The sequence below is a fragment of the Accipiter gentilis genome, chromosome W, assembly GCF_929443795.1.
Source record: "Accipiter gentilis chromosome W, bAccGen1.1, whole genome shotgun sequence".
In the NCBI taxonomy this organism is placed as follows: Eukaryota; Metazoa; Chordata; class Aves; order Accipitriformes; family Accipitridae; genus Astur; species Astur gentilis.
The window spans coordinates 16,206,764-16,223,724 of NC_064918.1; the positions used below are offsets into that span (position 1 = coordinate 16,206,764).

The following is a 16,961-nucleotide window of genomic DNA, read 5'->3' on the forward strand; positions in this document are numbered from 1 at the left end:
GAATTAAACTTTTTGGTGTAGTTTCAACATTTCCTTTTTTTTGAAAGTCAGCTTCAATGTGTGTGAAAATTCCTCTTTAACTGTAGAAGATATACACTACTGTCAGATTATTTAGAGGTAAATGTGAAAGGGGACAGGCTAATAATTCTTTAGGCTAACTATAAAATAGGGGAATGCTTTACAGCTGACACTGAGTATATCAACCCAGTAATTGGATACACGTGTTAGTAGCAGTAAAAAGGCACTGTCCAGTTGTCTGCTTTACATGGGAACCTACTTTGAATATATTCTTTGATTTACTGTTGCAATTAGAACTGAATGTTCAAAGAAAGAACATGAGTGACCTAATTTAAAAGCAAAGAGTGTCTTTAAAGCCATTATTTAGCATGTGACCTGGCTCACTTGTAATCATTTCTTTCCCCTGCAGCTTCCATTTGTTGCACTGTACTCATGAAGTAGCATAATCAGTTTTATTAATCCACTTGGCTAATGAATTAAGTTTTAATATCCATTCAGTGATTAAAGTGTAAGTCACTTCCTCCTCACTCCTCCCCTTGAATATTCTCATTTCCTTCATAAACACAGGGAGCTTTCCCAGGCTGACTTTTCAAAACTTCATGTAACAGCGTTTCCTGTCTCCTTTTTACTATGTTGTAACTAACAGAGACTTTTTACAACAAATTGGCACTAGCAACAAAAGCAATTAATGTTGCTAGGAAAAGATCTTTCCAGTTAACAGAACTAATGGTTGCAAGTACCATTGGCTACTTTTTTGTGTTCAAAGTATCTGAACAATGAAAGGCTGCAAGCTATTAAAATTTGCTTCAACTTATTTTGATGCAGTAAGAAGGAAAATTTGTTTGATAAGTACATACAGTTAGACTAGCGGTACTTGTATATCTACCAACCGAGAAACATACATGTGCTCACGTTAACTAAATGCATCCTCCATTTATGATCTGATAATTTGGTTTTCATAGCCCAAAGCAAGCAAAGCTTACTTCTTCATGCATTCTCAAGCTTATGTTGGTTGGTAATGCTGATTGAAACTCTTTGTGCTGTTCAAAGTGTCAAAGAGGTCATTAGATGATAAACCCCAGAATATTAGGATAAGGTAGTTCAGTGTCTTATGGTGACTGCAAGCAATGGTAGCAAGTGTTCAAAATGTACAAAGTGAAATTTCAACTCAGTGCTATTTTGGGGAAGAAGGGACTGTAAGAGCTTGATTCAGAAAGCTCTTCAGAAAACTGAGAAAACAAACAAAAGCAGGCCATGAAGGGAGCATTATAACAAATCTCAAGTTGACTGAATCATTTCTCTGCTTTGCTGACACTATTTCTATCATCCCAAATATTAAGCTTAAGAATAAAAATACAATATTGTTTGCAAAGATGTTTTTTCCCTATTTAGAACCTTCCTTCTGTGATTATATTACTTGCTCAAAGGAAAAGTCAGGAATCCTCCATGAGAGGAGATGATGTCCCATGTTCATACAGGTACCTGCTATTTTTAACTTAAGACACACAGCTTGACAAGATTTGCTCATAGAAGGGTTTTTCCTTTTCCAAAATGGAAGGCTCTGTGGAAGAAAACTCCCCTGTTGCAGGATCTGATCTGACTCCCATTTAAGTGAAAAGGCACCTATTCACACAGACAACTGAGATGGGTTGACCCTGGCTGAACGCCAGGTGCCCACCAAAGCCGTTCTATCACTCCCCCATCCTCAGCTGGACAGGGGAGAGAAAAATATAACAAAAAAGCTTGCGGGTGGAGATAAGGACAGGAGAGATCATTCACTAATTACCGTCACGGGCAAAACAGACTCAGCTTGGGGAAAATTAACTCAATTTATTACAAATCAGCCAGAGTAAGGTAATGAGAAATAAAACCAAATCTCAGAACACCTTCCCTCCACCCTTCCCTTCTTCCCGGGCACAACTTCACTCCCGGATTTCTCTACCAAACTCCCCCCAGCGGCACAAGGGGGACGGGGATGGGTTTTAAGGTCATCACACATTATTTTCTGCCGCTAATCCTCCTCAGGGTGAGGGCTCATCACACTCTTCCCCTGCTCCAGCATGGGGTCCCTCCCACGGGAGACAGTCCTCCACGAACTTCTCCAGCGTGGGTCCTTCCCACGGGCTGCAGTTCTTCACGAACTGCTCCAGCATGGGTCCATTCCACAGCATGCAGTCCTTCAGGAGCACACTGCTCCAGCGTGGGTCCCCCACGGGGTCACAAGTCCTGCCAGAAAACCTGCTCTGTGGGCTCCTATCTCCACAGATCCGCAGGTCCTGCCAGGAACCTGCTCCAGCACGGGGTTCCCACGGGGTCACAGCCTCCTTCGGGAACCCACCTGCTCTGGCGTGGGGTCCTCCACGGGCTGCAGGTGGAGATCTGCTCCACCGTGGACCTCCCTGGACTGCAGGGGGACAGCCTGCCTCACCATGGTCTTCCCCACGGGCTGCAGGGGACTCTTCGCTCCGGCACCTCGAGCATCTCCTCCCCCTCCTTCTTCACTGACCTTCGTGTCCGCAGGGTTGTTTCTCTTACGTGTTCTCACTCCTCACTCCGGCGGCTGTTTCTCCGTGTCCCAACTTTTTTTCCTTCTTAAAAATGTTATCACAGAGGCGTTACCACTATCACTGATTGTCTCGGTCTTGGCCGGCGGCGGGTCCGTCTTAGAGCCGGCTGGTATGGGCTCGCTCGCTCTCAAACACAGGGGAAGCTTCCAGCAGCTTCTTACAGAAGCCACCTCTGTAACCCCCCCCCGCCCCCCGCTACCAAAACCTTGCCACACAAAACCAATACAACAACTCAAAGATATCTGAAAGTCATCTTAAAATGCCTTATTTCAAAACAGAGAATCTTATCCTACGACTGAATGCATCTAAGATATTTCAAAAGTGTAAGCACATTCTATAGTGCTCGCTCAGCTAACACCATCTTCAAGGGAAGCTTTGACCAAGCCACTACCTGAGAACCCTCCCATTAAAACAGCAGCATGGCATCTATAAGCCTGTATGCCCCTTGGTCTCATTCTTCTGAGGTTTTAAGAAGAACAAACTTCCAATTGCCCCTAACTCTTTCTTTTTTGCCAGTGGCTATAAGTTAGATTTATGAAGACAAAAAGACTTCTTATAACTGTATATTTTGAACAGATTTATGACAGGGCTACAGTATCAGCATGGAGGGTCCACAAGGCAGGAATGCAGGAAGGGTAACAGGAGAGTGTCATGTAGACATTAAATAGTACAATTCTTTCCACATTCATAAATCCTAAGTGCCTAAAGTTGTATACTGCTGGTTATAAAGTATGTAACTGAGTTCTGCAGGGGAAAGAAAACAAAAAAAAAGACTTAAAGTGAGAAATCATCTCCATAAGAACATAGAAATTTCATATTAAAGAACCTAAGATTAAAATTACTTCACTAAGACAGTATTATTTCCTATTTTAAGTCTTTTTAATCGGTAAAAAATAAACCAGATCTCTATGGAGAGTAAAATAACAAAACACATATGCCCATGTTGGGAATTGGCTTGATGAAAAAGGACATGGGCCTGTGGAAAAGTTGTGCGAGCAGAGTTCTGTGTGAAAGAATGTCAGTTTGAGCAGCAAGACTAGGCCTTGGCTGAAAATAGCTGGCTTTACTGATATTGGGAGAAAAACAACAGCTGGTCTCGCTGTTATCAGGAGAAAGACAGGGACGGTGTGACCTTGGCATAACTTCATAAGTAACTTTTGAAGAAGTTCCCATGAGAAAGTTACGGAACACGCATAGCTGCAAATTACAAGTGGGTGTGTTTTAGTAATGAATAAACATTAGCAATGTACCAATCATATTAGGACTAGTAGGCATAATTATCACAAACTGTATAAATATGAGCTATCCGTGCAAATAAAGTTGAATCACTTCTATCACTCATATTGGGTCGACTTATGTGCATTCCTCTGCCGCTCCAACATGCCCACTAATCAGTCTTTAGAAAAATGGAGAAAAGTTCTCATATTAATTTACAAACACCAGCTTGTGAAGAGTCGATAACTCCAAACAGCTAGCTTAAAAAAATGTTCAGTATCAAAAGAACATATTTTACCAACTATTCTAATCTGGTTTGAGCTGTACATCTGAGGTTAATGTACCTATCAAGTTTTATGATTTTATTACACCTGAGGTATAATAAAAAAACTGAGTATCAAACTGAGTATACTTAATCAAAACACTTTTAATGCTATTTTTATGTATATAACCCAATGTATTTGTATATCTATATTTATATGTCATGTATATATGCACACAGTTAAAACCCTCAGTAGTAATGTTCAGCATTTCTAGCAGAGTGGTTGTTTTCAATCATTTGGGCTACAGAATGAGGTTCAAAACTTTCTTGCTATTAGTCACTATGTTGCTAATCTGATCTCACACTAACTAAAGCAAAACCAAAGACTATCAGGACTTCAGCAGATCCTAAAGCTATGTGTAAAAGATAATTGCATACTCAGGGGAAAAGCTTGGAATAGGTTAGCTTGTGAGAAGTAGCTAATTATTTCATGCTACCCCCCCCCCCCCCCCCAGTAAACACTCTCACTCTGCAATTGCAGTGCCTTTACACTGTTTGGATTAATCCACTGTGGATGCTCAGAAGGCCGATTAATAGCCTCTCAGCTAGTGTAAGCCCTTTTAGCTTTGCTTGAGCTAAATTAGCTCATACAGCTGAGGATCCAGCCCCTTCTTGTCCACCTACTTCAAGCAGAGGTGACACCAGACAGTGGCTGTGCCACCACCTACCGTAGGTTTTGCATAGCACCGGTTGGTCCAAAACCCGCAGGAATCGCTCCAGCAATTCTTCCCACTAATATCTAGGCTCAACGACATAGACTCCACTCCCTACACATGTAACTAAATAATAGCCTGATCCTGCAATCCCTGCTCAGGCAGAACTCCCCCTACAGATTGCAGGTTAGCTGCTGCTGCTAATTAAGCATTGCATATTGTGTTACCATTCTTTAGCTACTAAGATCTGTCCTGTAACTTTGAAGTGTATGCTTCATAACCCTTAACAATTGCCTTAAAAGTCAATTAAAAATAGCATAACACTCAAAAATATGTTCAAGTTTTCCTGAACCAGCTTATCATATATCATGTAGCCCAATGCATGCTCTTCATTAAACCGAAAGTTTCACTATCTTCAAGAAAGCTTTCTGGGTGCAAGTCAAATCAGAATCTGCACACATGCAGTTTTCTCTCCATTTTATATATGGCTTAAGCTCCTCTTGGTCAGCCCAGATCTCAAGTTATAGCAAAAGCTTTTGCAATTACTCTTTGGAGGTTTTTTGGTTTTGTTTTATCCCCACAAGTATTTAAGTCACCAGAAAGCAGTACAGCTGTGCTTATTCATGCATGCAAATGGACCTATCAAGAACAGGAGCAAGGGACTTCACAGTTGTGGTGCTGAGGGATGAGATAGTATTGAGTAGTTGCATTTTGAGGACAAAACTCCAGATGTAAGGAACAATAAAACAACACCTAAAAAGTGTCCTACTATCTAGTGACAGACACCCTCCATCCCTCCATCTATGCCAAATGCTGCAAGTTCCCACAGCCTCCTGACAGAGCAGTCAGAAGCCACCTCTGTTCCCATTACCCTATAGGTAAAGTTCCAAGCAATCACGTTGGAAAACATCTACCAAAGTAAACTTATTTAGTGCTGTCCTGGTTTCAGCTGGGATAGAGTTAATTGTCTTCCTAGTAGCTGGTATAATGTTGTGGTTTGGATTTAGGATGAGAAGAATGTTGATAACACACTGAGGTTTTCAGTTGTTGCTAAGTAGTGTTTAGTCTCAAGTCAAGGATTTTTCAGCTTCTGATGCCCAGCCAGCAAGAAGGCTGGAGGGGCACAAGAAGTTGGGAGGGGACACAGCCAGGGCAGCTGACCCAAAGTGGCCAAAGGAATATTCCATACCATGTGATGTCATGCCTAGTATATAAACTGGGGGGAGTTGGCTGGGAGGGGTGGATCGCTGCTCAGGGACTGGCTAAGCATCGGTCAGCAGGTGGTAAGCAATTGCATTATGCATCACTTGTCTTGGGTTTTATTTCACTCTCTTTTTGTTATCTTCCTTTTCATTACAATTATTATTATATTTTAATTTTTATTTCAATTATTAAACTGTTTTTATCTCAACCCACAAGTTTTACTCATTTTTGATTCTCCTCCCCATCCCGCTGGGTGGGGGAGGAATGAGTAAGCGGCTGTGTGGTGCTTAGTTGCTGGCTGGGGTTAAACCACGACAAGTGCACTCAACATAACATTTATAGAGCAAATCTATGAATGCTATTTGAGCCATTTTAAAGGCTGGGGACTAAATTCTGTTTTCTGAATGTTTATTCTGACTTTCTCCAACTGTTCTTCTTACTTGACATTGGCAGCCAGCCATGAAAGCTATTGTCCAATTAAACAACATATCGTGATCTTATAGCTCTACAGATAAGGCTTTACTACAGCATAAATGGATTTTAAACATTAGCATAAGAGAAAAATAAAATTAGCTTCCAAATTAGAATATTTCAAACAAAGTCTTGTGTGTCAATAGTCACTATTATTTGTTTAGGAAAGTGTGGTTTTGAAAGAGGAACTTATATTAGAAATTAAATAGCCTTTAATGTTAAACAGGCTACAATTTAGTGGGTGGCTGACTAACCCTTTATGCACGGCAGAAATTTGTTCGCATGTAATTACATATTTTAGACTACCTTAATGATATCACATATTTGTATGGAATCAGTCCAGCTGGGGATTACAGCAGCATTCTGATTGCACAGCTACATGTGAGGTTATGAAAAGCATAGATTTTGTGAATCACTTCCAACATTTTGCTACACAGACACCCTTGAAATTAAGGCACAGTAAATATTTACTTAAATGGTCTCAGCCTATGTACTTTTACAGAAAACACCATTTCCCACTGCAAATTATAATGACTGTTAAAGAGGAGCATACAACTGACCTATCTTCTGCTAGCAAGATCCTAATTGTTTTGTATTTAAAGATGTACACTACGTCTGACTTTGTGATCTAAGTGTGGTTAGCAAGTTGCAAGTTTTAAGACTATGGGAGTCTTTTCTTCACTGGACATAAACCTGAGGGATGGGATACAGCTATGTATAATGACATTAGTTTGCATTTATATGAAAAAATTACATTCTTCTTTCTTTCAGTAGATACTCTGCAGATGTGATAATAACCATGACATCACCAAGAATGACAATTCTCTTTCTGATGTGCTGCCTGGAAAAGTAGAAAAAAAAAATAAAAAATCACACCCTATGGTTACAGGGGGTTGTTCTTGCACATAGAATGAAAAAGTAGAAAGATTTATATGTGCATTTCAGTGTATTCTACCTCTTCTTGGCAAGATCTCACAGAAGCTCATGCATGTGTGCAACTTTACTCACTGAACAGTTCTGCTGGCTAAGTGGGACTGCTCAGATGAGTAGTTACTTCTCTGAATACACTGTTGTCAGATTGGGCCCCTTATAGCCTTTTTGGCAGTGATATTTTACACAGAATGGCTTGGTGTTTGCAGAGATGCACACAAAGCTTTCAGAATCCCATTTTAGGGGAATGACGCTGTCCTCCTCCACAAATAAAAGTAATCTAAGAAATACAGTGCTAGGACCTAGTTCCACACAAATTCATCAAAGTGAAGCCTTCATCATAGCTCTGTTTTTCAAGAATTTGGCTTTCTATGAAATATAGAAAGGGAGGGGGTAAGATTCAGCTGCTTTGACATCTAAAGCTTTTACAAACATTAAGTGCATGATAAAGTATGAAGTTGCAAGGTGGAGCAAGTGAAGTAGTGACAATACAATACAGCAGCCCTCTCCTCCCTGTTTGCAAGCCTATATTATGGGTATTTAATAAAAATACAGTGGAATTAACAGCAATGTCTATTATACAGCATGGCACCTGCTGAACTACTCCATACTTTACACATTAGGGAACAAGAGATCTACTTAAGTTACTTTAAGTTGTTTTAATTTAACAGAAGAGTTATCCCCAGGTTTATCTGGATTTATGTAAGACAGTCCAAGAACCAAAAAGCAGTTCTCCACCAGTGAAGCAAGTTAGAGAGTTTCCTCCAACACTTGCATAACAGAGATTACTTTTTCAGCACGCTCCTATAGTGGGATGCAGTCACTTAAATTACAATGCAATATATTCCGATTTACTACAGTTACTCCAATTTGAGATTGTGCAGGCAGGAAAATTGAAAAAAGGATATGTTTCTAGCACTGACAGCCAAAAATACATTACCAGAAGCATGATATTACTAAAAGCCTAATTAGTACTACAGAAAAGCTTGAAACTACAGCCGTGGAAACGGCCATATGACTTTTAATTTGAAATAATTTCTTTAAAAAAAAAAGACAATGAAACGCGCGTGAGGTCTGTGCGAATCCAGCCCCAGATGTTTACAATGGAGCGAACAGTAAGAAGTACAGCGGCGCCGCAGCCCGGGAGCGGCGCGGCGGCGGGGGGCAGCAAGCACGACCATCGCCTCACCGCAGGCGGCTGCGCGGCCGCGCACCGCCTCCTAGTGCCCGCCGGGCATCCGCACGGCGGAGGGCAAACCCAGGCAAAATCCCAGCCCGAAGGAAACCCCCTTTTCCGGGCTCTGAGAGGAGGGAGCGCGGAGCAGACAGCTCTTGTGCGGCTCTGGGAGAAGAGTGTGTGTGTGCGTGGGGGAAATCGATGCATTGTTTCAATATAGCGTTCTCGTCAAGGCACTTTAATAACAGGGGATAATGATTTTCAGATTCGGGAGACAATGCCCCCCCCCCCCATCCTTACACATCTTTCTAATTTACTCTTTCTTCTGCCAGGCAAAGAAATAAACTCTGCTCGGCGAAGCCATTTACAAAACAAATGTAACCGGAGAGATTTGCAGATACGGGCTGGCAGGGAGCGGCGTCCCGGAGGAGCCAAGCCCACCCGACCTCACTTCTGCTCCGCGCCCCCTCCCCGCCGAGGCGTCACCTTCCCCTTCCCTCCCCAGCGAGAGGGCTCGGGAGCTCCGGGGCCAGGGCTGCCGCCCTCGGGGCGGCCGGGGCGCTCGGGGCGGCCGGCAGCAGAGCGGTACTTACTGAAGGGGCAGTTCTCCTTCTTGGTGCCGCTGACCTTGCCGTTCTTCTCGATCTTGAGAAAGTACTTGTTGTAAGAGTAGAGCTTCCTCTTGCGCACATCTCCTTGGAGGTGATTGTAGCTCCGCACGTGTCTCCCCGCACTGGAAGGAGAGGGGAAGGAGGAGGACGATGAAGAAGAAGAGTTGGTGGCTTCCGGGGACAGCATGTCCTGGCCGAGGTCATGGCAGGTGACAGGCACAGAAGATGCCGAGAAGAGCAGCAGCAAGCAGCAACAAAGCAGGTGGGAAAAGACTGAGGCACCATTTGTCAGTATCCATTTGCACATTGTACTGAAACTCTGGGCGCTGGAAAATGTCTAATCAAATGAAACATACTGGAAGGGTAAAACCTGGTAAAAGGCAAGTGGAAAGCCGGTGTTTGCTGCTTCTGGTTAGATCCCTCCGAGCTCTGATCTGGCCTGAAGTAAGCGTACCAACATCCATAACTCTGGGGACAAATCGCCTCAGAAGTTGCTGCCTTTTAATCCTTCGAGTCCTCCTTCAGAAAAAAAAAAGAACTGTTTGGTTTTTTGGGGGGGGGGGGGGGTTGCTGTGGTTAATCCTCCTTCCTTTTTCCTTACCCCACCCCCCAAATACACCCACATTCCCCAACCTGGTTTGAGACTTCCCAGTAGTTATTTTGTTCTCTTCCTCGCTCCTTTCTTCACCATCTTAGATGCAGAAAGGTCTGAAAAAGATGACAGCAAAGTCAACGACAACAAAAATAAATAATAACCAGCAGAAAAGGGTACAGGAAGGGAATTTTTTACACCCCCCACTTTACCCACATGCACTCACACTGTGGTTTTGCACCTTCTTCTGATCCCCACCCCCTTGCCTTTTTGCAAATTCCAAACCAGTTGCACAGCTTGTCCTTTCTCACTGACAACCCTAGAGGAGACAGTTTCTTTGTTTTGCTTTGAATTCTCCAAACAGTATTAAAAAAAAAAACAAATTAAAAGAGAGAAATAGAAATTCCAACTTGTGTCTCCCCCTTTGGTTGTAAACAGATTGGAAGCTATAGCCTAAATGTCAGTGATTACAAGTCAGAGGTGGGATGTGGCTCTAGTGGTCAACCCTTATTTGCAGGGGGTCAAGCAGGGGTGGGACATCTGAAATCCTTTTACAGTTGGAGCAAGCAGTGCCTGTTGCTGCTGCAGAGGGAGTTTTGGGAGTTGCTCTCCCTCTCCTCCTCAGTAGCAGCTGGCTTGCTGCTAATTTCTCCTAAAGCATTCTTCTCCTTGGAGTGCTGGCCACCAGTATGGCTTGGAGACTCATGCTTTACTAATTTCACTTTCTTCCAGGCTGAACCCATCTCCTCTAAGGAGGCTTCCCTCCTCCCCCCCCCCCCAAAAAAAAAAAAACCACCCCAAAACCCCACAACCAAACCCCCTTTTTTTCTAGCAGAGGATCTTATTTTATTTTATTTTTTTTTGGCAGTGCAGTGCTTGAGAAAGCCACCTGGGGCTTGTTGCCTGCTAGATCTCCCCCTCCTGCCCGGCTGGAGGAGGGGTTGGGTGGAGAGGTTGGAAAGAAGTGTATACTACAGGCAGACCCTGGAAAAGCTGATTATATGCTGGTCAGAGAGAGTAAAAAGGGAAGAGATGTAATTAGCTCCTTTTCCTTCTTTGCCAGCCTCCATGGAGGTCTTTCTCCCTCCTTTAATGAATCACTGATTTCTCACTTCCCTTGCTGAAATAAAAAGTTCATACTTTAGCCTGCTCTTCCTTTTAAGCCTCTCAAGATTTATTGTCTCTTTCCCCACCCTCACCCTCCTTGTCTCAAAAGAAATCAGGGTCCTAAATGACCATTTTCTAATTGCTAACATGAGTCATTTACTGAATCACACATCTGACTTCAAAGCAAAAGGGGCTTTATTGGGATTGCAAAGGTTTCCCCATAAAATCTGTCTGAATGCTTTGCTGTTTTGGGGTTGTTGTTTTTTAACTAATGCAGTTTCCTTTGCCAGAAAGAAACAAATTTTCCATTTTTAAGGCTATTTTAAAGCAATTTTCCAAGCTATTATTTTCCTGGAGGGGCATATGTTGGTTTTTCCTTTGATTCCATCTCTCCTAATGGATTTGTCATTTCACATACTGAATGTTATGACAGATTCAAATTTCTAGCCCATCACTGAACTGTCAACTTTCCCAGTAATTAACAGGCATCTTCCGTATGATGTACTATCTTTTAACACCAGGGTAAAGGGTCAGGGACTGACAGGATATGGGCAGCATGCAAGACATTAAATTTTGGTTCAGTATTTAGTATTGTAAAATAACTGTTTTGGAACGCAAGTAGGTGGAACATTCGCTAAGAGAATGGAGTAGAGAAGTGAAGCAGTACAGAAACACAGGGAGTTACTCAATACATAAACCCAGAACTTTTTTGAAGTAGATGCAGTTTAATAACACAGATTGGTGGAATGCAATGGAAAACCGCCTATGCAATTACATTTGACATTTGGAGTCAATCTTATTTTGAACAACAGAAAATGCAGAAGAGAACAAATAGTTCTAAAATTAGACTGATTCATTAGATTAGGGTGTTAAATATATTGTTAACTTCACAACAGAAATTAGGAATTATTTTCTCCAATTATGGTGTTTATTCCGGAGAGAGTCGGCTCCTAAATTTATGTGTTCAGCTTCTGGGGGGTGACATTTAAACAGCCTTAAATATGAAACCATTTAATGTTAGAATCAATATGTTTTATGATGTTGTTTATGGTAGTTCAGAGTATTTATTCTGCATGTATTTGCACTGAGTGCAAAGCATTTCCGAAAATTTTTGGTGAATCTGATTTAGGCTTTCCTTTTGTGGCAACTAATAAAACCAGAAATAAAACCAAAATGAAAAGCAAAAGCCTACTCTTCGATGAATGCCTGACAGCTTACATGTACATCTACAAAGCTGATGCCAGTGTTCACTTGCTGTCTAGGTCAGGAAAGGTACAACATGTTATTTCTAAAATTTAAGTTCTTTTGATTCCAATAGCTTAAATCATAAATAAGTACCATAATGTCTTAAAACTATACATTTGAAGAAACCTTTCATTTTTTCTCTTTTTCCTGTCAATTGCTGGAAAATACAATAAATTGGCATTTTAGGATCTCTGGTGGCAGGAGAAAATAGCAGTGTGGGGGTCAAACATGTATTTAACCCCTAATCATTTAAAAAAATAGGTACCATCTTGAATTTACTCTTCTCAAGAAGAGTTCTGCTTAGACCTATTTCTAGCTTGTGATTGGCTGTATGTTTGTTGTAAGATCTTGTGGTTAAGAACAAAACCCATGTATCCAGAATTTCATATTAAATCTGCTTCTGGCAGGTGCAATATTCAGTGCAGTACTTAAAACTACTACAACACATAGGGTCCTTTTCAATCCCATGTGATGACAGGGAGGGCATTTAGAAAACAGAGTCTGAATGAAAAGCTGACATAGCTTTTTAGATCATATCTCATTCTTTTTTCTACTTTCTGTATGGCCTTTCTTTTATAGCACAGTTGAATCCCTAAATACCCCACTACTTTGTATTGTCAGGTCACCTCTTAGATTAGCCTGAGAAAGCCTGAGAAAAGTTCCACAGGAAAGATGCACTATTTAATGGAATTAAATCTGTCCCAATAGATTTGAATCACTAACAAATGTATGAATGTAGATTATATCTCTGTAATGAGGCCTGAATCATTCTCAGTTACTTCAAAGGACTGAAATTCAACCTTCCTTTTTAGCAGCAACAATCAGACCTTAATGGGTTCCTTTATTAATTGTTCCATTGCGAAGTTTTGACCTTCAGTACAGGTCCTAGATTAGAAATGGTACCTGCTGCTTCTAAAACAGTGTTTCTGTTTTGCCTCTTACTGCTCTAAGATTTTGTGAAAAGTTTCCTGCACTATAGTTTTATAAATGCTGAATTACATTGAGTCATACAGAATGAAATAAAGAAAACCCCTTCTAAAAAATGTACAAAAAGTAAAAAATATATTTTAAGGATTTTCTTTTGGGGGTGTTTTCTTTCCAAAGAATGTTCAGGGAAATTAATTGCACAGGTGGATTTTAATGAAAAATAGTTTAAACAAAATATTTTTTTATACTTTTAGCAATCACTTATATCATGTTTTTGTCTTGATCAGCAAGGAGGGATGTTTTAAAGTTCCTTTTTTTTTTTTCCCCTGTGGTAAGTAGATGACTTGAATCAGAGAAGGAATGTTTTAAGGTAGGTAGAATAGATTTTGCCTTGTATGATTTCGCTTATGCAACGCGTTATCTTTTCTGGTGTAAATAAGTTCTGTCTATGCCTTTGAGTGTTAATATAATCAACTCACTCTCAGATGTCACCAGCCCCTCAGTTTGGATTGCTAGATAGCAATCATGACCATTTGCTGCTTACAGTATGACGAGAGATGCACATGCATCTTCTGGTCATAGGACCCAATTCTGTTCTTATTCAAGGTGTTGGGAAATTTGCCAGTGATTTCGTTGAGAGAGATTTGGGCCAGGAATGTCACTGCCAGAGAGGCAGCTCTGCCAGAAATGAGGCGAGGAATGCCAAATGTCAGTGATGGCTCAGATGCCTCTGTCTATATGTCAATTCTGAACTGCAGAACTTGGCAGTGTTGTAAAACACTAATCAGTTAGAAAGAAAAGGCAGTGGCACATAATGTCCACAATCACCAACCAGCAATGAGATAAGCCATTTGATTCGAGATGCAATGCTACTTTCTGAAATCTTTACACTGTGGAGTTCACGCCCACCAACAACAGGGACTGAAGGCCATTGCATTTTATCTGAATTAAGTGCATCTTAAAGCCTGAAAAAAAATCATCATTACAGTTGTTTTCTTCTGAGAAATTTGCAAAATCACCATCATTGTATTTGTCTTTATTTTTCACCTTTTCATGTACCTCCATGTCATTTAAAAAGTGTCCAAATACTAATATTATTCTAATTTTATGTATAGATCCAAACCTTCAGCTGAAACAAGGTGTTGACTTATTTGTGACATTGAAGCTCCTGTTCCCTGGAGGAAGCTTTCCAGAAATAGAGATAATTTGGTACTTAAATATGTAAGAAAGATCATCATTGTACCTTTGAATTGTATCTATTAATTTGCTGGAAAAGGTCTTTGTATGGGATGTAACTGAGACAAAACCAAAAAAAGTTATACAAGCTTTTTTATGAACAGGGGTGCTGTCGCGTCCCAAAGTTGGAGCGACTCAGGTTCATGGATTTCGTTTGTCAGAATTAAGGTGAAACGACACCAGGGGAGTTCAAACAACAACCAACATTTATTCAACCTAGCTAACTTTGTCCAAGTACACATGAATTTGTTAATATGAACCTTGCAACATGTCATTAAGCTGCTATTTGAGAAGAGGAGGGAAGTACAGGAAAATGAAATGGAAAAAGGAACATGAAATGTACCAGAAGGAGAGCCCTCCCGTTGAGTCACGAGGTTCAGAGCAGACCCCCTTGCTTTCTGGACTCCTTCTCAAAGAGGAGCTCAGGGGCGGCTAGGTCCACTCTTAGTCTCAGACTTGGTCAACAGTTTATGTTTCAAAAGATGAGGTGTAGGGACTGTGGAAAAGAGAGAAGGAAAAGAGGGAGAGAGAGAGTGAAAGAAAGAGAGAGAGAGAGAAGAGAAGGGTTTCACCAGTCCTGGGTCCAGCATTGGTCCAGCCAGCGTAGAGATCCAGTTCCGGAGGGCGCGCACTGAGGATTCGTTCTCTCCTCTTTTATAGTGTGTTAGTTGATGATCTCAACATGCGCAGTTCCCACACCTGGGATTCACTGGAATCGGTCAGTGAGCTTTGGGGGGGGGGTGTTCATTGTGGAGTTGCCTCTCTTTTTTCTGCTGGCATGACCACTTAAGATAGAAGCACAGTCCCAACTTCCATGGGGCCTTCTTCCTCCAGGAAGGCATAAATTGTGTTCCTTCTCCTGGTCACTGAAGATAAGGAATTGGGGCTTTGGAGAAGTGTGGTCCCACCCTCCGTGGGGCCCTCTCCTCTGTCCACATTGTCCTGTTCACAAAACTCCAGCATTTTTACAGAGGTCATTTTGTCCACCAAAGCTCTTTTAGCGGATGTTTGAGACATTGAATTTGTCAGACCGTCACAGGTGCGTACTCTGAAAGGTGCTAATTATCTTGTACCCTTTCTGGATCCAACTAAGATCCCTTTTACAAAGGCAACAAAACCAAAGCAAAACTCTGCAGCTCTGCTAGGCTTCATCCTTCTTGAATGCTACTGGAAGGGAGTGAAGAAGTCACTTATAGGTATTGCTTGTGGAGCTATTTGAAACAGAGCTGATACCTAGGAACATCAATCAGCCCAACAACTGAACATGCTTGCCTCACCACAGGCAACCAGGGTAGCCAGCTGGGCTCCCTCTGAGCTAGTTAATAGCTCACACATTGCTGCTGCTTTGTCAGTTAAGTTGTAGCAGTCACTGGAACTACTTCTGTGAGTAAGCACCTCTCAGTGTGAGGAAGGGTGATGGAAGTGAGCCCTTTGCTAGCTGAGAAGTGTAGGGCAGGGCTGGGAAGCAAGGGACAGCTCCCCATGTCTCCCACTGAGCGGGCAGTGCCACAGCTGCTGCAAGCCAGGCTGGGCACCTGTCAGCCTTCCTATGTATGGCATAATTTGGGAGATATGAAGCACAGTATCTCTTATAAGGTACATTTCACCTGAGTTTCCACAGAAGTGCTGTGCAGAGTTGAATACTACCTTTCCTAAGACTTTAACCATACCTCTTTGCATGTATGTGACAAATATGTCTCATTGAAGATACCATGAAGACAAAAAATAAATGTGGAGTCAGCTGAAATATGTGGGATTTTTTCCTAAGCTACTTCATAGCATACTAGTACCCTTAATGTTATTAGTAAGAGCACTATGACTCAGATATAACTGCCCAGCTAGATACAGCCTTCTTATTATTTAGTCCTGGATTTCAGAAAGAACAGCCAGGCTCTACTGCTGTGCTAAGCTCTGTATCAAAGAACAAGTCCCTCAAAGTCAGCTTATTGTTGAATTGTGATCTTTTTAAAGATGATTTTCTTCTGTTAGAAGATACTCTCCAGCTGCTGATTATGGTTTTGGAAATGCAGCTTAATTAGTTCTATATTTATTAGCAGATTGTTTAGCTTTTTATTAAGATCAAAACACAGACACAAAGAATGACAATACGATGTCTTCTTTCTAGCATTATTTAAAATGTTTACAGCATGTTAAAGATTGTGATGGGTTAACCCTGGCTGGATGCCAGGTGCCCACCAAAGCCATTCTATCACTCCCCCTCCTCAGCTGGACAGGGGAGAGAAAATATGACAAAGAGCTTGTGGGTCAAGATAAGGACAGGAGAGATCATTCACCAATTACTGTCATGGGCAAAACAGACTCAGCTTGGGGAAAATTAACTCAATTTATTACAAATCAACCAGAGTAAGGTAATGAGAGATAAAACTAAATCTCAGAACACCTTCCCTCCACCCCTCCCTTCTTCCCGGGCACAACTTCACTCCCGGATTTCTCTACCAACCCCCCCCCCAGCGGCACAGGGGGATGGGGTTTACGGTCATCACATGTTATTTTCTGCTGCTTCATCCTCCTCAGGGGGAGGGCTCATCACACTCTTCCCTTGCTCCAGCGTGGGGTCCCACCCACGGGAGACAGTCCTTCATGAACTTCTCCAGCGTGGGTCCTTCCCACAGGCTGCAGTTCTTCAAGAACTGCTTGTCGTGGTTTAACCCCAGCCAGCAACCAAG

At 41.8% G+C, this 16,961-nt stretch overlaps 1 protein-coding gene across 1 annotated transcript in view; it reads right to left on the reverse strand.

Moving 5' to 3' along the window:
* The window catches only part of LOC126035386 (fibroblast growth factor 10-like), a 98,287-nt gene extending 88,629 nt beyond the window's left edge, over positions 1-9,658 (reverse strand). The window contains exon 1 of the mRNA XM_049793939.1: positions 9,150-9,658. Coding sequence (XP_049649896.1) covers positions 9,150-9,474 — 325 coding nt within the window. The 5' untranslated portion in view covers positions 9,475-9,658. The remainder of the gene's footprint in view (positions 1-9,149) is intronic.
* Positions 9,659-16,961: the final 7,303 nt, after the last annotated feature.